Genomic DNA, 25,265 nt, shown 5'->3' with positions numbered 1-25,265 from the left:
TTAGTCTAAAGCAACAGTTATGGATAGACACAAAACTAAAACACTCAACCAAAATCTGTTTATGCCAGACAACAAAGGTATTTAAGTAGTAAAGCTTAACCCATTTCAGTAACGTTATTAATATCAGACCTGGACAGATTCTTAATTTGCTACCTGTTTTAAGTCACAAACTACTAAATCTAAACTATGCTCTCACTCAAGAAAGTCCAGAACTGCCAAAGCAAAGAGGTTTTTCTGAAGCAAATAGATTTTACTGTTCTGATGCATACATCCAGTTTCAGGGATTAAGTTATGGGAAGTACTCCCTCGCCTCTGTAATGACTTGTGCTGTTTCCAGCTCTGACCAGACTGGTTCATAAAATGTTTTAAAATATGAATTAACAGAGATGAAACATTCCTTATAATACAGTAGTCACCTAACTAATTCAAGTAAAAGCTACAGAAAGACATAGTTAAAACTCCTGTGGTTCTTCCACTTAATTGTGAGGAAATGAAGAGGGAAAAAGGGAAAGGAAAGAGAATCCATAATGTTAACATCCAGTTGTAATAAAGGCCCCTTTCTGCGTGAGCTTGTGTGACTGGGTTCTGTAGGTATCTATGGGTTTGGATTGAGAAGTAACAGCAAACAACAGGCCAAATTGCATGCTGAAAAGGTAGCATGTGAAAGGATTGATAAGCTCTGGAGACTCGCAGTCCTGCTGAATCTGTAAGAACTGACAAACTCAGGACACCAAGAGTCTGTTGAATCTGCCCAAGGCTGTTAGGATCAACGTCAGACTGTGCGACTCGGATCACATCCAAGACGGTGATAACTGCTATATGTGGATGAAGACTGCAGGACTGTATATACACCTATTTGAACAAAGATCCCTCTGAGGGACTTTCCAAACACCTACCTCGAAGCCCCTGGTGTGCCACTATGACCCTCTGCATCTGAGCATGCAGCTGGGGTYGGTCTTCTAGCTGCTGCTCAAGCAGGTAACCAGTAACTGTGTGAGTGAACTATGTGAGTGAATAAATGAATGTGTTATGCGAAAAGTTACCTGCTTTTAACAATAATGGCTTGATTTCATTAATAACAGCAGCTTAATGAATAAAAGGTGTCCAAAGAAATTTTGGTTGTATCTCCCCCCTTACCTCAAATCCTCTCTCAGAGGAGAGAGAATCTACAAAACAGTCCTTGTACTTTCTGTAATACTCTGACCTGAAGACCCAGATCAGTGCACATGTTCATAATCACTGGCAAGGGAAAAAAATGTACAATCTTCAGCTTCTACTGTCCTCATGACATTTATCTTACAGCTTCAATCCTTGTAATTAACAGCAGAGGCTTCCAATATACTCCAGGCATGTGCATATTCATGCAGTTTGCAGTGTGAGTAAAATGTAAAAGAAGTTTAAAAAAAAAAGTATGTATTTGGTTTATCCTGAATGCCACTTTATTTAAAAATCATACAATTATCTTTTGAAGAACAAAGTTATAATTTAGGTGGGAAATACAGAAAAATGATATACTTTTCTGCCTTCTTTAATAAACAAAAATGGTGGAGAATGGGTGATAAACCATAAAAAGCATACAAAAAAGAAAACATCCACAGAGACCACTAGACTCCTGTTTCAAAAAACTACATTTCTATTTTTGAATTCTTAATTCTTGTGAGAAAAAGAATTATACTGAAAGGAGAAATTTACCTGAGATGCTGACCACATCTATAGTTATGTTGCAGATTAAAATTGCTTTCTCCTTCACAATCAAAGACTTTATTGAATTTCACCTTTACAGAGTACCATCCCTCTCTTCTATGCAGTACGGGAGTATGCGGTATACGGAACTCCTGATGCTATTTCAGCTTCCTTGCAACTAAGAAATCTCATAATCCCACCAGCATTCCACAAAAGGTGAAGGAGGATGGAAAACGAATGTTCACGACGATGGGAAATGAATGCTCGTGGGGGGATGACAAATCTCATAGGACTACGCTTTCATAAAAGCAATCAACATGTGTGCTGTACATGGCTGCAAGTAGCAACCTGCACAATTATACCACATTCGTGGTGGTTTCAGAATTCTTGCAGAATCTGCAAGTATTTCTGGCTTGACAGTGAAATTTAAAAAGAACTCTGCCTCCTCCTCCATGTATATATTCTCCACGTTTTATTTTCCAGTGTCCTATTATTTCTTTTTCTTAAGAAAATGGCTTAGTCTGAATCTATAGCTGCACATTTACTTTCAGATGCTCAGATTGCAAACTGAATTTGTATAAAGGTTATGAGGATGTTGTTGGCAATTTTCATTCTAATCTGTTTCTGCTGTAAAAACAAAGCTAAATTCAAAGGAGTGGAATACCAACTTGGGTTTCCCAGGTGTTTTTCTGGGCTAGCTTTGAATTTTGACTTGCTTTTTCAAGCAGGACAGTCACTCCTTAAAAGTCTAATCCTCCTATTCTACCGGGTGCCTGAACTACACCAAGGCAGGATTTAAGAGACATGGCTCCAGGCGCTACAGTCAAAATATTCTTGTCCCTTCCCAGGGGTCTGACTCTGCAAAGTCCTGACGGGGGAATTTAACTCATTCCACAAATTCAGCTGTGAACAGAATTCTCAGCAACTGCATAGCCAGATCATTTATAGCGCTCTCAAACTATTTGTCTGGCAGGTAACATTGAGAAGGTGCACGTGGCACTATGCCATCTAGATAGAGGATAATCTCTCAGTACATTAAGTACTGCTCCTGGAGGTGGTATAAATAGTAACAGCTCTAAATGATGGTGTGATAATATACATTGACCACGGTTCTTTTTCTAGCAATGATGGGAATATTCAACAGAAAAAGTGTCCAGTATCCAAATAGATGAAGATTGAGATTCAGGAGGAGTTTTGCCTGGACACAACATCTGGGAACAGCACAGTCTGCATGCAAATCCCCTGCACCGTGACTGGATGGACATGGCCAGTCCCTACAAAGGAAAAACACAATTAGGGCTTGCAGTTCTCAAACTGCAAACAAGTGCTTGCCTAGAGGAGGGACTGTTCGAGACGAAGGCTGGAAGAGACTGAGCTTTGGGAAAGTGGAGAGAAACTTTCAGAACAAGTTAACAAGGTCTCTTATTTTTGCCTACTGTGGACACTTCACGTATTGAAAGACTTTAGTACCCCCCTGCCTGCTAGATTCTGTACAAGAAAATGCCCTATACCTACCTCTCTTTCTGAGGCAAATGATTTTTGAGATTAAATACCAGTTCAGGTATGAGATTTGTAATTTAGTTACTCATCTCAGCACACTAAGCACAATGTTTAATACAGCTGATGCAGAGAGAAAATCAAGGAGACTCTCCAGAGGAATTAAAGGAAAGGCCCAGACTGACATTAAAGTTTCTAGCTGGGAGCAGGATAATTATTTGATGAATATGTACATAAAGTGAGAGAGAAAGAGACTGAGAGACAAAGTGAACATACAGTCTTTCATCTAGACAGGTCACAATGCTTTTTTGAAAAATCTAGTAATCATACAAGCTGCTTTGAAACACAGATGGCTTAATCTATTGAAAATACTACATGTAGAAAGGTTGGAATCCAGCCACACTGCAGTTGAGGGCAGTGAAATCATGAAGCTGCAATCACACCATTTATCTCAAAACAGCTGCCATCTCATATTCTCACTAGACAGGAAACTAATCATGCCTTACTATGATACTTATTTTCAAAATGGTGATCTCCTCACTTTGATTCCATGTGATAGAAACCGAGCTGAGCCTAAGACAACAATGTCCCCTAATGCTTTCAAGATTTGTCAGGGACCAAATCTCAAAGACAGAGAGGGAATCCTCTCCCCACTCCTCCCCAAGCTTCCAGACAAGTAACAGCTACATTGAAAAAGGTGAAGGACAGAGAAATTAAAATTATCACAAATATAAAATGACACGGATTCCTTGATTTTGGAGAAAAAAAAGGAATTTTTGGATTTACACTTAAAACATTCTGAGCCTTTGTGATGCAGCTAAATACAAAATCCCCATTAGATACCTCTAAATCCTGATTTCTTACTTTGCTCACTAAAATACATACCTGACTAGAACATATAATTTGCATTATAATGCTATCAGCACTATCACTTTTACTGTTGAATTCAATAGGGAAAGGGAGAAAGCCAGATCCAAAATAATGATAACCACCTACAAACTAACATTTCACAGTTAGCACACTTCATAGTGAGAATTTTCAACTGCCAGCCCACTGGAGATAAAGAGCATCCAAACTCATCTCTGAAACAATGTATTTAGAGGTAGGTRGATAAAGTGTGTGTGTGGGGAAGGGCAAAACCCCCCCAGAATTTTCGGTAGTAAAGATTTTGAACCACACTGTGATTCATTTGCCATGTATATGACTCTGTGAATCACAGCAATTGCTTATAAAAAGCATTCAGACATGGTCATGCCTAGTTTTGCTTAACTGTGCTCTAGCTTTTCTCTAAACTGGAAACAGTATTTATGGTAAGCATGACCCAATTGACGGTTATGAAATGATGACCATTTAGACAGATGTCTGATCCTCCATGGATGTTTTTTTTCTCTAGGAGAAACGAGAAAGGCCTGCAGCCTTAACTGCCTTTTCTGAATTTATGGTGGCAGATCTGTCCGTCTGGATTAGTGTCATCTGCCCTTTTAGAAAAAGATCAGCGCCTCTAAGGCTTTCAAAGATAAATTATCTATGTGAACAAAAGATACCATGTTGACCTACTGAATATTTTCTATTAAGATAAACCCAAATGAAAATTTCCTCCAAAAAAGCAATTACATTTACCACTTTCATCAAAATTATCCCCTAAAAATAAGAAAGCACTAAATACTTAGTACTTCTTAGACTGTCCCTAAAAGACATAACGTCATCTTGTAAAAAGCTAACTTAAAAGGAGCTGACAAGGCAAATACGTTATTACAGCTGTGATACTTGGGCAGAATCACTGAAGCTGTCTTGAACATGACTTGGAGAATTGGGTCTTAACTAAGGGGGAGCAGTGTGCAAATAGCAGTATCTCTCTACTGCAAAAATTCTGCAAAGTTGAAATAACATAGCAAATACATCCAGTCTTGAGGAAAAAGACAAGAATTACAACTGTCAAATAACTTAATCACTAGTTCAGCACCTGTACTTAAATAATATAGCCAAAATTCTTTTCATAGAAAGAGATTCTACCAAGAGAAACCTGCATCCACAGCAGAGAATATGTTAGGAAAAAAGAACTAGCTCATGAGATTAGACTGGCAATACAATGTACCGCATGTACACCCAGACACATGCACATAACATTCTGATATCATTTTACATGCTATTTTTCCCTATGCAAATGCAATAATGTCAGTTCATTAACAGTAAGATGACATGAATAATTTTTTTTTTTAAAGATGAAGGAGTGCATAATGTGGATGGTTATGTGCTACTTTCTTAACCTAGCTGAGAAACTTACATAATTATAAGTAACTCTAGACAAGGAATGCATACTGAAGTGCCTATACATTCTTGATAATGCAGGGAAGATCATTAGCTTCTATCTAGAGGCAATATGAATAAAAAATGCAAGAGATCAGCACAAGCTCCTCCTGTTCCATTTGTTTGGTTACTCTGTGTTTCTAGAAAGAAATGAAAGAATGAAGGATCTTACAACTTAGTTTTTTTCAAGGACTACAGAGAAAAAAAAAAAAAAGAGAGAAACAAAATTCTATTAATTACAGATTTTCATCAGCCCTGGATTAGAGGCCTGATTTTCTTTGAAGGTTCTAATTCACTGAAAGCAATAAGTGCTAGAAATAAGAACAAAGAAAGAATTTTAAACTTGTTAAAACGACATTCCCATTTTCCCAGATCCCCCGTCCCTCCCCAACCACAAAACAGCTAATGTTGTTCTTTTAATAATATAGCTCTTCATATACTATCTTCCCTATGGTACATAGTTAAATAGAAGAGGGCCAATTAACCTAGTTCTTTGTACCTCCCATGAAAATAATGGGCTTATAAACTTGTGAATGGAAGACTGCAAGAACAGAAAGATAAATCAATGTTTTCATTTTTAACCTTCCTGATAAAAATTATGTTTCTACATTTTTTTCATTGATGAGTTTGTAAAAAGCATTCTAACTCATAACTATCAGAATGAGGTTACACTAAATACACTATTTTAACAGCAACTATTTATATCTGAAAATTCAGTATTTTCTATTATGAAATGGCCTACGATAAATGAGCAATCACTGTTCAAGCTGTACTTCTCTAAACAAGAAACTGAAGATGCCAAATATAATCTCATTTTATGCCTTCAGCAGCTGACACCTTCTCAGAGAATTCATGGTATATACTGACAGTAAGCAGGGACTCTAGCTTTTGGATATATAAGTGAAGAGATACAAGTACTGATTTGGCTTCATGTTAAGTGTATCAGGATACATAAATCCCAATAAACATTTTTTATTTAAAGTGATTTACATTGTTGGCTGACTTCCATTCTTACACTGACAGGAAATAAAAATATTTATGCTGGTATAGGTAATAAGTTAAATTGTTGTACAGGCATCAGTGTTGTATATTTTCTCATTTCAAAATTCAGATTAGACAAGTTTGCACAGTTACAAATTCAAAAAACATTTTTTGTTAATAAATCAAACCATACCTTCAGATGTGATTGCTATTATTATCACTTATAAAAAAGGAATTTAAACTATATCAATCAAAATACAGTCAATAGCCATCTGCTTTCTATACTAAAAGATGTCTTTGTCCTCATGGGAATTTGAAGTAAGAATGTTGGTAGTTGGGAAGGGTGGTACTACTCGGCCAAAAACAGAAAGTAAGAGAACACCTGAAAACCAGAAGATTAAATGCAAATTTCTTCAATAAACTTTAGCATGCAGGTTGAAGGAAAACAGAGTTTATAAGCAGTGTATAAGGAGGTCACATGGAAGTAGTTACATGCAAATTTGATGTTTTACAAATAAAGTGAAGATTACTATTGCTCTGTTATTAATACTTGCATAATTATTCATGATCATTGGACAGGCTGGAGAGGTGGGCAGAGAGGAACCTCATGAAGTTCAACAAAGGCAAGTGCAGAGTCCTGCACCTGGGGAGGAATAACCCCAGTCACCAGTACAGGCTGGGGGTTGACCTGCTGGAAAGCAGCTCTGCCGAGAAGGACCTGGGAGTGCTGGTGGACACCAAGTTAAGCATGAGGCAGCAATGTGCCCTTGTGGCCAAGAAGGCCAATGGTGTCCTGGGCTGCATCAGGAAGAGTGTTGCCAGCAGGTYGAGGGAGGTGATCCTCCCCCTCTACTCAGCCCTGCTGAGGCCACATCTGGAGTACTGCGTCCAGTTCTGGGCTCCCCAGAACAAGAGAGACATGGCACTACTGGAGCAAGTCCAGCGAAGGGCTACAAAGATGATTAGGGGACTGGAGCATCTCTCTTATGAGGAAAGACTGAGAGAGCTGGGCCTGTTCAGCCCAGAGAAGAGAAGGCTGAGGGGGGATCTTATCAACGTGTACAAGCATCTGAAGGGAGGGTGTCRAGAGGATGGGACCAGACTCTTTTCAGTGGTGCCGAGTGACAGGACGCGAGGCAACGGGCACAAACTGAAACACAGACAATTCCATCTGAACATGAGGAAAAACTTTTTCACTGTGAGGGTGACAGAGCACTGGAACAGGTTTCCCAGAGAGGTTGTGGAGTCTCCTTCTCTGGAGACATTCAAAAGGCGCCTGGATGCAATCCTGTGCAATGTGCTCTAGGTGACCCTGCTTGAGCAGGGGGTTGGACTAGATGATCTCCAGAGGTCCCTTCCAACCTCAGCGATTCTGTGATTCTGTGATTCTGTGATTTGCTGGAGACTGCTGGAATCACATAAGACTTCAAATGGGGGGGGCAGGGGGAAGTGCAATCAATCAGCTACCATTCTTGGCAATCATTCAGCCAAAACTTGATAGAAAGAACACATGACCTCAGTATAACCACTGTTTTGCCTTTCCTAACAACCTGAACAGTAATTTACATGTGGCAATGCACCCAGCGATCTAGCAAATCTCTAAAGGCAACTCAGTCATTGCACTTACTGGAGTTCTATAAAACTCAAATTGAGTTGTAGCATGATTCTGCAGGAAATGCTGTATTTTCATGTATGTGCTTTTTATATTTAAAATCATCAGAGTACACTGTGTATTGTGCTACAACGAAACACATCTTACCACTGCAGCTGGAACTTGATGCATTTTTGCAGCAGGGGTTCCTGGGCGTGGGTAAAATTGATTAATGAATAAGCTGGGAAACCTGTACTGTTCTACAAGTTTCATTGTTTCTTGAAAATCTTCATCCATCTCCCCTGGAAAACCACAGATGATGTCTGTAGCAATCGTTATTCCAGGCACTCTGTAAGGCAAATAGAAAGGAATACTGAACTTAGTACATATAAAAGTCTTGCTCCTTTAAAAGTTAGGGTACACAGACATATAACTCTTCAACTTTATCTACAGAAATTGAGATATACAATAATCTGTGGGGGGAAAAAAAAGAGATTTCAGCACTATTGTTTGGTAACTAAAAATGCATTTGGTATTCAGCTGAGAGCACAAGGAATAGAAGAAAGAGATACTGCAGTAAATATTGGATTAGAATTGCAACAGAAGAGGAAAATGTCCTGGACCAACTCCCCCTTCATTTAACATTATAGGTTATCAGCAGAACTGGTAAATTTCTTGAATTCTGACTACTTAATCTACACAGTTTATAACCTCTGAGACTTAACCACCGGAGTTTGTAAGATATTTGATGTATTATACCACTGCTATCAAAGTAGAATGGGATATCCAAAAGAGGAGACTGATGTCCCATGGAGCCTAGCAATCTCAGACAAAATTGGCTTTGGAGCCAAGAAGGCAACTTTTAGTCACAATTTAATTTCTAACTCAGCACGCCATAAAATTGGACTATTCCTTGCTTTAAAATAATAATTAACCCCCCCCCAAAACTTAAGTTTAGAAATGCATAGGCACCAAGCTCCCTTTTTATTTAGTAAGGTCAGCATTTCCTAACTGTTCCCTTTGGACTGAATATGCAGAATCCTTAAGTGCATGGCCCAGAAAAATGAGTCCTTCAACCAAGAGATTACTGCATGGTATTTAGAGAGCACTGGATGAGACCCAGGAGGTATCAGTTCAGCTTTCCAGATCTGCCACTAGCCAGCTGGATGACCACTGCTCTGTAAGAAGCCGAGAAACTACAGCACCGTTTTGTACCTCAGTCTGCTCGTTTGTAAAGGGGCAATCATGACAAACCTCTTCTGTAATGAGGTGGAAATGTATAGCTCAGAAGTGCTCCCTACTGACCCAGATGAGACTGCTTCTACAACACAGAGCTGATTTCCTGACTATCCAGTAAAAAGGTAACGATAGGCTGGAGAAAAGTTGGTCCTGCTTCAAGTGGGGGGAATAGACAAGATGACTTCCAGAGGCCCCTTCCAACTTAAATTACTCTACAGTTGTCTTTAAGTAGCCTATAACAATAAAACAGTTGATACAAATTCTCTYAGGGATGAATAGCATAAAGACCACTGCCACAAACAAAGCTCATGACCGAGCTTAAGAAGGGGTCTCCAAGCCTTTTTTCAAACAAACAAACAAAAAATGGCTTGAAAGCTTCTCTTCCCCCTCATCAGGGCAAGGGACAGCACAACTGTAAATACAAATGCATGTAAAAAATTGCATTTATAAAGTATTTGAATGGCCAAAGAGAACCATCATTTCGTATTAGACAGTACAACATCATAGGAAAAATACTGCTGTGATTATAGTGGTCAAAGAAACTGAAGTTTGAAGAGGCAAAAGAAACACTTCTTGCAACAGTGAGGTCCACTGGAAGAGGGAAATCAGCTGGCAAAAGACCCAGGAAAGGGGAAGCATACAACATTGCTTTTAACGATTGGATTAGGTGATATACTAGAGCTCATTAGTCTGCTTAGTCTTTCATAAAACTTTGTTTTTGGATTCTCCTCCACCATACTTGACATTTTACACACGTATCAGAAATACCTGTTGCTTAAAATGTGTATCTATATTACCGTGTCACAGCAATTAGGTCTGGTTCAAGACAAGAAGGGTGGTCTGACCTTTCCATGCTGAGGACTTGAACTGGGACTCAGGAGGAAAGCTTGCTTTTCTCAGTCCTGAGACAGTCCTGAATCCAGTGATTTCTAGGCCTTTGCAGACTTTCTTTAAAAAGGGATGCTCCTATCTTAGGCACATTTCAGCAAATTCATTTATTAATATTTACTTGTGACATAATATTAGAATGATGATGAAAACTATGGAGAAGTCAGAAACTTAAAAACAAAAAAACAACAAAAAACAACAAAAAAACCACAATCCCCTCCCCCAAAAAACAATAAAGAGAAAATTACTCCCAGGACAGTGGCCTTGATATAAAGAGTACATGGCGATAAATATATTTCATGATTATTTCTTTTTTAACCTAAAAGAAATGGAATTTTTATTTAAATATGGGCAATGAGATTATATTAAACCAAATTCCTTGGACTCCTTTTTATATGTACCTGCATATACAGCTAGCTGTACAGGAATCTATTAGACACTGTATTAGAATCTTCTCTCTCCTTTTCCTTAAGAAAAAAAACACAAAAGAAACCATCTAAATTCTTTCAACTCTTTTTTGAGTTTATGAATTCAGACTCTAACGTTTGAGATTGAAGTTAAAACATGTAATTTGAATGCCAAACTAAAAATGGTATAAAAGCAGACATTTTCAAGAAGGAGTTGGTCCAATAAGTATAGCTGGGAAAACACAAGCTGAACATTACACAGAACAGCAAAAATCCCCAATACTGTTGGCTAAAAAGCCTCAATTTCCATTGGTTTCTTAAGCCTGAAAAACTGCAAGACATAAAGTTCTACCTGAAATCAAGTAACAATAAAATTCTTTGCATTTAAGGACCAAGAATAGAAACGCTGCAACATGATTTTGTTCACATTGCCAATATTTTTGTGGAGTAATGGTAAGCTTACCGGAGACAAAATATATTACTTTATAAATCAGTATCACATAACATCGGCTGCCATTTCTCAGAACATTAACAGAACATTCATTAAGTCTGATAAAAACGTTATGATGAAGTTATTTTAGCCATTTTAATGACACTATTGGCAACAGTCGAGGCATTTATTACCAATGGTAATAGTAATACCATCCTTTATAAAGGTTTGGCTGTTTCTATAGCAACATGAATTATAAGGTCCAATCAAGCTAGGTGCACTAAAATATGCTCTTTTTCTCCATAACACCACTTGTCATTCAGTTAAAAGGAAATTACATATTTTTAAAAATCATAAACTGTACAAACGTCTGAACTCCATTTGGTGATAAGGTGTTAATTATCTTAGTAATTAGATTGCTTTCTGGATGGGATTATTACACACAAAGAAAAACTAAGCTGTGGAAAGAGAGTAAGGACACCAGTCTATTCAGAAACAGCAATTAATTACAGGTTCAATCCAGCCTGCCCAAAATATGACATTGCATTGTGCATTTTTATACCACTGTTGATTATATCATTAAAAAAGTAGTTTTAAAAGGGATAAAAGTATATGAGATTTAACTCAGGATCAAATCCAGTTACTGAAAAAATCAAGCTCTCAGTCTTTCTCAAAACATGCACAAGCAAAAATAAGTAGAATTAGTTCCGCGCACACAAAATCATTTCTTAATGAAGAAGGAGAAAAAAAAGATACCATTGCGGAAAAACATAAAACACATACACATTTGAAAATTAAGGTAACCTTGGCCCTGACACTCTAAAACAAAGCAGAACTAAGTTCTTTACTGTGTAGACTCAATGTTTGAAAAATGGTCCTAACTACAAAATATGCTGCAAAATTACACAACAAGAACCAATTTCTGGTGCATCAGCCAAAATTAAATTGCTTTTAAAAATGAAATGCACAGTTCATCTATTCTGAAGTAAATTAAGAAAAAAACTGCTGAACAATCCCAGTAAGCATTTTGTAACATTAAGTACAGAAATGTGTTTCCAGTAAGTTTCTGAAAATTCATTGGCAGTAAATGTTTTCTAGGGGCAGTCGAGAAGCTCCAGAACACATTGCCCAGGGAACCAAGAGTACAGAGTGGTCCTTATGAAAGATAAAATGATATTAAAAAAGCAGAAAGTCATTTCAAACCTACAGAAGCCTGGATGCCCCTTATAGCCTAGCTAATGGAGGTGGTAGGTATATTTCAATACTTCTAAGCGTAAAATGACCTAAACTTTGCCAGCCATTTTAAACCCTCTTAATCCTGACAAACACCTAGAAAGATTGTGCATGATCATTTTATCTGGCAATCATAAACCTTGCAAGATTTTGTCGATGAACACGTACTGTTGTTTCTATTCATTCAACTTTAGAAACAAAGAAAAAAAAAAAGTCCAGCAAAGGCTCTCCATTGGAACATTTTAAAATAAAATTGTGAAATTTCAGAAAAAGACAAACGTAAGGAATAATCAATGCCATCTATAAGATAACACAATCCTAACAGTTAGGGTTCCTCCAACAGATCCTCTCTGTCTTTTTTCCTCCATACAGATAAATCCCTTTCATTTACTCCAGCAGACCTGTGCTCTATCACCCTGAACGAGACCACCATCCCCTGGGACAGTTCTGACTACCCAAAAAAAAGCAACTACATCACTTTCCAGTACAGCAGAATCATTCTTAGTGTGACATTGTACAGACCAACACCCCAGAAATGATCACACACACGTGCTCAGAGGAGAGCTATCCAAAGACTCAGAGAAAGGAGGAACAAACGTGCTGGAAATGGCACATAAGAAATACAACATCCCACCCTTTATGTGAAGATAAGACAAGTCCAAGAAAGAAATGTGCCCTATCTCCAAAAAGGAGTAAATGAGATCTGGAGGTAAAGTCTAGGAACATGATGTGGGTAACTGCTGCAATGAGAATTGACTCCTGAGGGCTTACAGGTATCTGAGCTAGCTCTGAAGAAGTCCAGAAGCATAAAGCAGTCTGAGGCTAGCTCTGTGCTACTACAACCGGGTAGCTCCTGAACCACTGGTTGCTCGGGTATCTCAGTTGCGCATTACCCTGAAGCAAGCAGTGCAGACATATCCCCACAGGGATGAGTTCCCTGCTCCTTTATGCCCAGGGGACCTAGTTACTGATGTCAGAGAAAACAGACACTAGACTAGCAGTAATAGAAAAGTATAGCAGATACTGTGGGGATGGTTGAAAGGAAAGAAATCTTGAGGGAATGTAAGTTGGGAGTAAAATGCAAAATTAAAACCCTGGTGGCTTGATTTAGGAAAGAGATGAAAATGTCAAGCTGCCAAATAGAAAATAATTTTAAAAACCCAACTATTTTCACATAGCAATATGTCTAAGAAAACCAGCAGAAGTGTGAAACTTGCTAGGATTCAGGTGTTACATTTCACATAGCTTTAGTCACAGAAAACTTTTCCTTTAATAATAACCATTACAAATCAAATCTATGCTCAGGCAAGAAATTAAGTAAAGAGAAAGGAGGTAAAATGCAATTCATTAGCACCTTCATCTTCTCCTGTGACCCCTCCCGAAATTTCTTTGCATGACCGCATATTTTTCCCACTTTCTTTTCAGCAATTAGTACTTAAATCGACTACTGACTTAAAGCCACCAACTGGTTCTTAAACAAGATCCCTCCTTCTTCCCTCCCACCCCAGTGTAACAAACACATTGGATGAGAATAAATAGCTATATGAATAAATATAAAACATTACACATTCTTACAGGGTACAAGAATGGCCCGGGAAAAACAGAGTAACTAAGGTGAAAACCAAAAATGTGATGACCTAGCAACTTCTTGATTCATAAATTAGAAATTCACACTGAAAAAATGTTAGAAAAGAAAATGCTAAATCCTTATGAAAATAAACACAGTTTTCTCTGAAAGGTTACAATTTCAGACATGATTTTATATTTTGGAGCCATATGCAGGGTATGTCCCTTTAGGGAACATTTTATTATGTTATTACTTAAGGGAACAAGCAAATGAAAATGAGATAACGGATGAAATAATTGGAAGGTATCTGAGAGCTGGTCTTTGAAGCACATTTACAGAACCTAACATGCATGTCAATGTGCCAGTTTGTGTCACAACTAAAAGAAATGGTTGCATATCCCCTATGACTACTGTTCTGCAGAAGCCTTTTTTCTATTTCTGTTTTTGAGGGGGTTTTTGATTTTGTTTTGTTTTTCTTTTTGCTTTGAAAGTCTTGTGGGATTGCTGGCTTAAACTCCTTGCATTGCTCACTGAGGGGTCATAGGAGCTGGAGCTGGCACAAGGGAAACACAGACTGCGCAGCCGGAAGAACTGCCTCTGTCAAGGGCCAGGTACAACATGAAACATCGCCCTGCCTCTCTCTCTGTTGACCATATGGAGATTAACCTGAGAATTAAACCAYAGAAGGACAGTACAGAAAGGGATTTAGTCTACTTCTCATCTGAAACCCTCCAGCACTTCCCTCTCAACTTTGAATGGAGCACAGCACACTACACTCATAATTTAAGCACTGAAGTTAGGGGAGTAAACCTGAGCATATTTTCAAAAGCAGGGGGGTTTCCATCTTTTCCAGTTTATGATTTACCCTAAACTTTGCAATGGATGTACAGACTTCTACCACATGGATACCCACTGAAAATATTTTTCTTAGTAATCCTCTACAGATGCTTTTAAAAGTAGTCCAGGATGGACAAACTGAAAAAGCTTGTGGTAGGATGAAGAGCTCTTTTAAACTCCCACATCAGCTGCTCAATGAATTTACAGTGAACTGGAAAGCACTTCAGTTCAATGACAATAGAAATTTTATTAACATTTCTGTATGAAGCCTTCTAAATGACTGACTGAGCCTTATGGCTAGATATAAACTATCATTTGATAAGACTGATTATCCAAAGCAACTATATACATAATAAACATCATTAATTAAGAAACTGTTGTAAGAAAGCAAGCAGCATTATCAAGGACAGCACACCACACATGTTGTCTCATTAACTCTTGTATGATATTCTATTTAGTGCTGCCATTTCCTTTTCCCTCGCCCAGTTGCTCTAGACACATAATGACAGCACAGAAATTACCAGGACCAATAGTGGAAACTGAGTGTAGGGCAAGTAGGGATGATCAGAACAAGACTTCTCATAAAAGATTTTTAAAATACTAACATAAAATTTGACAATAAAAGTATAAATGGCAGGACAAGACTGACGTTCCTCAGACTGCAATATAATTTAAGAGTACTGAGAGATGGCAAGAACATGAGCTTTTTTATTACTTTTGATTTGCAATGCTTGAATTGACAAGGCAAGCCTTCCAGGAGCGACTTGGGTTGGGGGGAACACGACCAGGGAGTAAGAACTCTACAGAATAAAAATAAATAATGCAAAAGTAGCACCCGTTTCAGATCTCTTATATTTAGTATTAATATCCTCAAGCATCACACAAGTCTGAGGGACCTCATATTTTGCTTCTATCAAAACTGTCCATCAGACCTAGYCAACTGAAGAGATGAATTCACTGCACTTTGACTGAATTTCTATTAAGTCTGTAACAAACTGTACTGGAAAAAAATGAAATGTAGGCTACACCCAATAGCTTCAGATACAATGACATACAGGGAGAAACAACTGAAAGTTGTCGCCTCCTCCTCTAAAAAAGAAAGCGATTAATATTCAGTGGCAAGATAAAAGTTAGAAATTCGTTTAATAAACTATGACACTTAAACGTCATTGTTTTAAACTCTGTTACATATTAGTTATTCAGACCTTCTGTTTTGATTACTTTTAGCAAATTTAAATTTGTTTATGGTGCACATATTTCAATTAAATGCACTAGCATAAGATTCTACCCTGGCAGGACACCTGCTAACATCTTATATTCATGTACGTGTTCCCACTGCAAAGCAATTATATTATTTCAAATATTTTAAAATGTTTTCTCTTACTGCCTAACACAACTCCAGGCTGCCTCACAAATCAGTTTTCCTTCACCTCACAGCCCACCTGCATCAAAATGAAGATAACTTTATGTTGTCGTTGTTATAAAAGTCTATAATGATTTCATTTTCAAGTACACTCACTTGTTTAGCTTCACCTGACTACTGAAACATTGAACACTACCAGACTTTTAAGTAAATCATGTTTTTATATGTAAAGAAAATGCATATTTTTAAGACATGGATTTTTTTTTTTTTTTTATTGTTGCCACAGCTTGGATCCTATCTCTCCGAAACTGATGCCTAAGACAGGACAAACCAGACAAGGAAACAAAAATTCCAAAAAAAAAAAAATATATATATATATATATATATAAAGGCATGACCACAGAACAATCTCCAATGTAGTTCTTCCAAATAACCTTGCAGTTTCCCCTGAAGCAAGGTATATGCACATATATACATGGGAGAATAATTGGCAAGACCTTAAATCCTACCATTTAATTTGGAGGTGATTCACAGTCACACACTTCAGATTTCAGATAGCCTTACAGCTACAGAATCACTACATGTAGCCTATTCTTTGCATTCTACATTTTACACAGTGCTGAAGGCTACCAGCCGCTTATGATGGTGATTCTCACTGGGAACACATCACACTTGAGCTTTGTGATCTGCAGCAACTTCAAACTGATTTGCAAGCGCAGCTTAAGAGGCTATTTTTGAATTTTGGAATCATTAATGGTTTTGATGCAATCACCTTAGAAAGGTTAAAATAGTCACCTTAGAATAGCAGCTGTGCAACTCTCCACAAATGCACGGTCTAGCCTCTTTCAGAGCTTAATTTAGAGGGACAATGGATATTTTCTGTGACTGTTCTTTTCCAAGCCTACCTCCTGCCCCCAAAAAAGCTCTTTTAAAAACTGGGCTGACATTTGGAAGCATCTGGAAAGCCTGATTTCCAGAGCTAAACCTGATGAGGGAATAGGTAAGGAGGAGTCCATGCACATAGGGACTGGGACTGTCCATGTTGCTGGGCAATAGCGACCTGGAAAAAACGTGTATTTCGTAATTAACACAGCTCACTGCCTAAGGACAAAACAGCACACGCAGTTTTACTCTCATTACTCCTGTCTACTCTCACAATTATAGTGAGGGTTGCTAGAGTTCCTATTAGACACAATTCAAATGTTTCAAAAGAAACATTATAACACTTCATTTCTTAAAGGAACAGTTAAGGCTTGGACCAACTTTATTCATCAATAAGGTGCTCTACTCTTCCCATACAAATGAAACATTTTACAGAACCTCATTACAGATTTATAACTTCAGATCATTATTGTTTTATGATTTAAAAATGAGCAACTTAAGACAAAAAGCTCAACATCCTTAAACTTCATTTTCATTCAATCTCTAATAAATACCATCTGCTGTGTACTTTAGGGATATAATATCCGTCAAAAACTCAGCCTTATTATGAGAACCGGCACCAAGTTGATCTGAAATGCATATTTGAACAGATGTGTTTAAATTACATCTCCATCTATCCACACGCATAAATTCAGAATAAGCGTGTGTTGATTTAAAATGCATAAAAAAGGGATTTGGAGATGCATCAAAAGTGAACAGCATCTCAGCGGATCAAGGCTCACATTACTAAAGGTCATTACTAAAAATAAAGTTTGAATTTATTAAGGGTTGCACCAGGGAACTGTTCATGGGAACTGACTTAATGATTGCTGCATTAAAGCAGCCTTTGAAATTGCACTAATTTTCTATGACCCTTTCCTGTTTAACATTAGAGCTGTCAGGCATGGTCAGAAATAATAGGATCTCAGTCATGAGTAGCTGAGCGCATTATATACTTTTTCTCAACTCTGACACAATGCTTATCACCAACACTAACTGTCTTGGGCTCTAAGGACCCATCCATGTCTGCTGCAGTGACAGTCATTTAGCTCTTCACTCTGACACAGAAATCAGGCATATAAAACAGAATGATTATTATGTCTTTTTGGCATGATGAAATCAACTGAAAAAACTGCAAGCAGTTCTCCATTAACAAATACTAGTAAGAAAACGCCAGTCTTTCTGACTTTGAGATTTTTTTTTCTTTTTTCTTTTTTTTTGTTATAGTCTATAATGCTATAATGTTTCAGGGACTTTGAAGACAAACCAGATGAGACCAAAGGTCCAGCTAGGCCCAGTGCTCCGGGCTTTTGTCAGAGAGAGGGCATTTTTGTAACCAGCAGCCCGTGATGGATTTCTCTTCTATAAACTTGTCCAGTCTCCCCTTGAATCCCAAACCTTCCGTACCTTAACTACTTGTTGTAAAAAACACATCTCTGTGTGTTCTGAGCCTGCCACTTGCTAGTTCCAGTCGAGGCCCCCTAATTCTTACACTGGGGAAGACAGGTAACAAACAACTCTATTCACCTTCTCAGTGCTACTCAGGATTTTATGGACCTCTACTCTAGTCCTTCGGTTATCTCTTTTCCAGACTGGAGAGTCCTTAATTTCCTTTGTGTGCCAGAGCCCACATACTGAGAGGACTGATAGACATTATCGGAGGTAACATTTCCAATTGCAATATCTCCTTGTTGATGCGGGTGTTGACAGCATTCAAAATGCTGGCAGAACAAGATAGCAATCTCTGAAATTATTTCCAGAATTAAGATTAATGTTCTGCTTTTTCTTTTCTTTTCTTTTCTTCTTTTTTTTTTTGGGGGGGGGGGTCCTAGGAAGCAGGTGGCAAAAGGTAATGGACCTTTACACAAGGTAAGGGACAAGACAGAAACGTCTCTGACAGTTGGTTATTTGTAAGCAAAATGCAAAGACATAACTGATAAACATTCCATAACTACAGAAATGCTACACCCCAAATGTCATTAAGATGCGCTACTTTTAAAATAGCCATGTTCTGAAATTTACTTTGAGAGCAGGCTTACAACAGAGACAACAGACTGGCAAAAATTGCTTACCGGTATGATCAGCATTAGAATTCAGGAAAAGAGAACTCATACTACTGCTAGATACAACAGAAAAACAACCCAGAAATTGCTAAATAGAATATATTATAACATTTTCTGCTCCATTGAGATACAAATGCCACAGCGAGGCTCACTCTACCTGTTTCATGAGAGAAGTGTGGGGTTATCAGTATATCTACATCTTCTTCAAACTGATATCAGCATTCACCTCTTTCGGCAGTATTTTTAATAGAAATTCAGAAAAACATAACTACCATTAAGAAAGAATGATTGAGGAACATGTCATCACAAATATAAAGCTGAGCAGAGACTCTGTGTGAAAAACAGACTGTGCAGCTGACTTCAGCTGGATATCAAAAGTTGGGGAGCAATAGCCCTGTCCTTATTAAATTATTTATTTCCCCTTAAGCTAGGAAGCTGATGTAAGTGAATAACTTTTTGCAGAAAGGCATTGGCTGGGTGAAGGTTTATATCATAAATAAGCTAAAACWGGCAACAAAAAGAAGGTTAAGCAGGTTTCAAAGAGTGGCCAAAATCAGAAATGGAGGGTGGGGGTAGGGAACAGATAAAGAAGCCAAAGAAGAAGTAGTATGACAAGTTGGAAGAGTTTTACAGAGAATTTAAGACCTTCAGCTGAAGCAGAACAGAGAATGGATAAAGGAAGAAAGTTAAGAACTGTAGTTGCCATTGGGTCAAATATTTTATTCCAAGATTTTGGCTCAAGCCCATTTATATTAAGAACTTCTGCAGCACAGGGAAAGAGAGAAGAATGGCTCCTGGCAAAACAGGCATCAAAGCAAAGCAGATTTTAAGGGAAACACACTCAGCTCAAAAGAGTTACCCAAAACAGCTGGCAGATTTAAAGAGACATAGCTCTTTCACATCACAAGCTAAACAAACAATTTGGCTGGATTTTTTTTTCTGTTGCTTTGTATGAAATCATAACACAAAATGCTTTCCATTTGCAAAAATCTACATGGGAAAGATCAAGGTTGTGAAGGGAATAGTACTTCACAACACATGCATAATACACACTAAATTTAACATAATCTCCACTCCATTTTTGAAGTACACAATGAAATACAACTTATATCACAACAGTCAATCATCCAAAACACATCAGCTTACATCCTGCATGTTTATATATTACAAAATAAGTTGCTAAAATTAAATATCAGAACCACATCTTTGAGACAGATAGACTAAAATATAATGCTTAGATAAGCTTTTTAATAGCAATTAGTAGTTTTCCTGAATGTTAGCCAGAGAAACTTAAAACACAATTCATGTATTAGCACAGTAACTAAAAAGTACTTTAGTTTTACACCAGCCAGTTGCTGCTGTACATTGCTATACATTCTTAAATGTGAATTTTCACATACAGTATTCCACATGAAATGCTAACAGTCTAACTTTCAGAGACGCTTTCCACTTAGAAGTATCGGATATTACTACCTCTGAAAACAACAGGCCTTGAATGTCTGAATATTGGAACAAAGCCTAATGTAGCACACAGTTAACTTCGAATTTGAGAGGATGGCCTTTGAAATTAAGAACAGAATAGAAACATTTCAAAACAGAACAGCATTTTGGATACTGACATTATGACAGCTACAATTCTGCATTTTTCTACAGAGATATACATAACTGCAGACTTAACACCTGTGCCCCAGTTAACTTTCAGGACTAACAGCTGCATACAGGAGGCAGGGGATTGGGCAATGTTTCTGCATAGACTTGAGATTTATGGCCTTATACAAGGAAGATCTGACGGATCAAAAAACTTTTACTATTGTTGCTCTAACAGTTTCTTAAAGAACCATAGGGAGAAAGGTTGTATAGGGAATCACTGCTTCTCTGGGCAGCAAGAAAAGCAAATCTGAATAATAAATTTGTCAGTTCTAAAAGTAAGTGCAATACTTTGCCCAAAACCGCACACACAAACCCACCCCTCCCCCATAAAGATTCAAAGCTCCAACTGTGTAGCATAGTTTTCAGCATTACTCCATGCTACCCAGGCAAAGGTGGCAATGCAGTCTTTAATCTTTAGAGCAAAGTGTAACTCAAGAACATCATGATGTGCTCGAAGCACAACTGTATTTAGGTTTGGAATTAAATTTTCAGAGATAATATTTCAGACTCAGAAACAACACCATTTCCTCATTAAGTCAAAACCCACGAGCTTAACTTGAAAGAAATATGATGTGCTTTACTAATGAAAGTGTGGTAAGATAATGTAAATTATGTCCCCAACCAACACAATGCAATAAAACTTGATCACTAGGAAACAGAGAATTTACCTCGAAACAATTAGTTTAAAGAAATTATGAGGCAAATTTTCCAAAGTAAGTGTGTGTAAAGAATTATTCATTCATGTAAACAGTAGGTGGAATGATATACTGAAAGAGCTGGGCATGATGGTTACGTTAATGGGCACCACTGAAGCAATGTTGTATCATCAAGCTGGTATAGCACACAACAAACACTGTCTGTAGACCACTCTGTCTCATTTCATTCATGAATATGTTCTGAGAGGAACCTGAATTAAAAAAATCACAACAGGGACAACATCAAACTTAATTAGCRAGCATGGTTCACTCAGCTAATTGGAATGATAAGAAAACAATATATATGTAATAAAAAGAATTTTCATTAAATATGACAAATGGTAGAGATTTTTAGAAAGGTTCAGTGATGTCCATTTAGATGGAGCAGGAAAGCCAGAGAGTGCTTCTTAAAATTGTGCTTAGGATGAATAAAAACTTAGGCACAAAGATTTTCTTCTGTTAGAGCCAATTTAAGACATTCTCTGATCTCCCACCACTCATTTCTAACTCCTCCTTGGTATGGCTCATTTCTTCCTCAGTTATGTCACTTTTGTTTGCTGGGCTACACCGAAAAACAAAAATGTTTTTATACGCAAATTCTAGAGGATTCAACACATTGATATTCACTATATGAAGTAATACTTATTCTTCTGAAAATGGTTGTTGTAAATTAGCTGTAAAGGTCAAAACAGATCTTGAGGTTGTCGATATTACAGTTTTCTTGATGAACTTTGCCTTTAGAGAATCCCTTGAAACAAATGACAGCTGAGCAGTTTCAGAAACATTAGATTAGTATCTGCAGGAAAGGCTAAAACACTTCTCCAAAGGGGAAAAATGAGGGGAGGGAAAAGAAAGATGGAAAAGAATGGGAAGAAAGAGCAGAAAAGAGGAAGAGATTAAAACAACCCTTCCGTTTCTGAGAACTGTTTTGCCAATGTAGTATGTGAGGCTTTGGTATCCATACTATGTATGTTATGGTATGCACGCTGAAGAAAGGGTGAACCCCAAATCAAGACTGGCTAATGTGAACTATCTCAGATTTTACCTCAAGTCATAAGCTGGAGTTTGAAGCTTCTAGGGAAGCCTCTAGAGTTTAGACTGTAGCTGCCAAATGCAGAAAAAAAACAAATTATCTCATCGTCACAATTCCTCAAGGCTGTTGGCTAACCCAGGTTTGCCAAATTCCAGTCTGAACATACCTTACTAGTTTTGATCAAAATGTCCTTAAGCTAGGAAACCATTGTTTAATTTCATTCTTTACACAGAAACAAAATAAAACATTTCAGTTACCAGTGCTTTCAGCTTCCAAGTCTCCTGCTACTTGTGAATTCTGTTCTTGTTGCAGGTGTAGAATATTACTCAATGAGATATAATATATCTTCAGGTCAGTTGTCCTCAAACACAAATAAGCTGAACACATTTGATTTGGCATCACACTACATCTTCCTCATTGCCCAAAACACAAGTGCAATGCTATTAAAGTTTACAAATTGTAAAAACGTCACTGAAGGTTGTTCCTCACTTATGCAGTTTAATAGAAACTGAGGCATTCTGTTTGCTGACAACTTGAGTGAAAATGATTGGCGTCAAGCTGAAATTAGTGAAAAACTAGTTTAATTTTTTAATGGGTGTCTAGATTACAAGTTTGTTGCAGGATAAAAACAGATCAAGTTCACAAGCTTTTGAGATCTGCTTGATTTACATTTTTGTGCAAGATTTTCAGGAGTACTGTGAACAGAATACATCTACATAACAGTATGTTACCAGTCTTCAGAAGCAGCCATTCATATGAACAAAATGGAGAAAGGGATGGAAAGGAATGAGGGAAGAAAAGCAAAAGAAGAATGGAGAGAGGGAGCTAGACTAGGAAATTGACAGTTAGAATTAGAAGTCCAGTCCCCAAACAGTAGCCTTTTTGGTATTGCTTTCCACATCTATTCACAATAAAACATTGTGACACCACAGTAACAGTTGTTGCAAATTGATGAATTTTGAAAAACAGTAAGTAAAACCAAAAAAAGTATAGAAAATGAAGCATGCACAATGCATTGAAGGTTCCACCTACAGTTTTTTAATCTGAATCATCTTGCTAAATGTTTGGTGTTTTTTCTTTGTTGTTTTTTAAATCAACAGATGCTACAGCATACATCTTATCCAATGGTTGCTGTTGAAACTATAGTATACCTCCCTAACCAGAGAGAAGAGGAAGTTCTTACAGCTGATGGCTCTCAACTGATCTGCAGTAACACAGGTCAACTGGATGGCTGAACACTAATCCGTGCTCATCTGAAAGGGCTGCGGGGTTTTTTTTGTTTTTTTGTGAACAGAACATGGCAAACATATCAGAGAGAAACTGAAAAATAAGCATCTGGGATCTAGAAAACAAAGTCTGCTGAGACTAGAAAAGGTAGCCGAATTGCTATGAGAAACATCTGTTTTGTCATCAGGTCCACCCAAACAGCAGATGAATTCGGAATATAAAAGATTTCTTTAAAAACACAGGATTAGTTCATGAAAATTAATTATTAAGTTATTTATTAGTTAATAAAATATAATTCAGAACAAAATATTTTGGTCTCATTGTCCAAATGAAGGGATGGGCTTAATCTGCTATAGAGCTGAGGACATTAGGCAGAAAAAGCAAAATCACAAGTGAAACAGTTTTAAAATCTCCTAATTCCTCCTTTAGAAAGATGGCTTGAACTAACCAGGTTCTCGAGCACTTTTTCTTCTTAATGCTCTGGTAACAGTTTCCTTTGCCTGGAATTTGCACAAGAAACTGGAATACAGGTGTTTTTCTTCCCTGCTTTTTCCTACTACTCTAAGAAAAATCAAGTCATATATATGTGAGCTTGTTAACACTGTATTACAGCCTCTGTAATTTTCTTTCACAAGATGTGGTGAGGTATATTCAAGCAGAGATGAATATTCAACCAGGTATTTGCCACAGAGTCACTGAGGGCCTTTTCTGAGATTAAAACAAAAAGCTATAACTGCAGTCACATTGTTTGGGATAACTTCATCTTTCCTCAGCTGGAGGAAAAAATATCATGATTTTACAGTAGTGTCCTGACAACACATTTTTGACTTCATATATATAGATATCAAGGGAAGCCTCAAGGCCAACTCCCTGAGTCCCACCGCCATTCAGAAGGGGAGCTGGCTCCCCTTTCTATACCAGATGTTATTAAGCCAGTTTCTACCAATAAAGGATAGATCTGCTATCCTTTAGTTTTATGCCAGAGAAAAAACATTTTTTAAGCATTACTGCCATGATCTTCATTTTTCAAAAATGCAGAAGGATCTCAGAATGGCCTTGTCTTTCACATTTTCTTTCTGTCTAGACTAAGGAAAAGATCTGGAAAGACATTCACCCTTAAAGTAACTTAAAAACACATCTTTGCAGAGGCAAAGTCATTTCAATGCTTCTGGGGTCAATGCAAGTAATACACTAATTCTTTGATAAATTTTGAAGAAGAGCATTCAAACAAAAACATACACACAAAAATATACATACAGGATATTGATCATCAACCACACTTTAAAATATCAGGAAGAGGAAAAAAGATGATAGTGGAAATGTAGAGGGTTAGTTTGTCAGTAACTACTTGTACTAGATGAATGGAAAGTTAAAACAATATAAACTTAATCGAAGCAGTTGCTTCAGGCATGCTTCTACCAATTTCTCTCTGTTGTTCAGTTCAATGAACTGCTTCACTTTAAATGCTTCACTGAGTTGCAGATATCTTAAAAATTACAGTTAATATGGTTTAAAATGTAGTTACCAGGACAACAGTAGATTTTGTCCTGATCGAAAGCTTTAAATAAAATACAGGACTGTTAAAATTTATAGGTTCTGTGTTTTTTTCTTTTTTTAAAGGGACTCTATTATTTTGATAGGTTGTATGTAGCT

The 25,265-nt window shown here is 37.4% G+C and overlaps 1 protein-coding gene across 1 annotated transcript in view; it reads right to left on the bottom strand.

The window, feature by feature from the left end:
- LOC112973035 (threonylcarbamoyladenosine tRNA methylthiotransferase-like) overlaps positions 1–25,265 on the bottom strand; it is a gene marked incomplete at its 5' end in the record, with an annotated part of 322,440 nt that overhangs the window by 104,735 nt on the left and 192,440 nt on the right. The window contains one exon of the mRNA XM_026080384.1: positions 8,228–8,408. Coding sequence (XP_025936169.1) covers positions 8,228–8,408 — 181 coding nt within the window. The remainder of the gene's footprint in view (positions 1–8,227; positions 8,409–25,265) is intronic.

The sequence above is a fragment of the Apteryx rowi genome, unplaced genomic scaffold (assembly GCF_003343035.1).
Source record: "Apteryx rowi isolate R43461 unplaced genomic scaffold, aptRow1 scaffold_518, whole genome shotgun sequence".
In the NCBI taxonomy this organism is placed as follows: Eukaryota; Metazoa; Chordata; class Aves; order Apterygiformes; family Apterygidae; genus Apteryx; species Apteryx rowi.
This window is presented reverse-complemented; position numbering and strand designations above follow the sequence as displayed.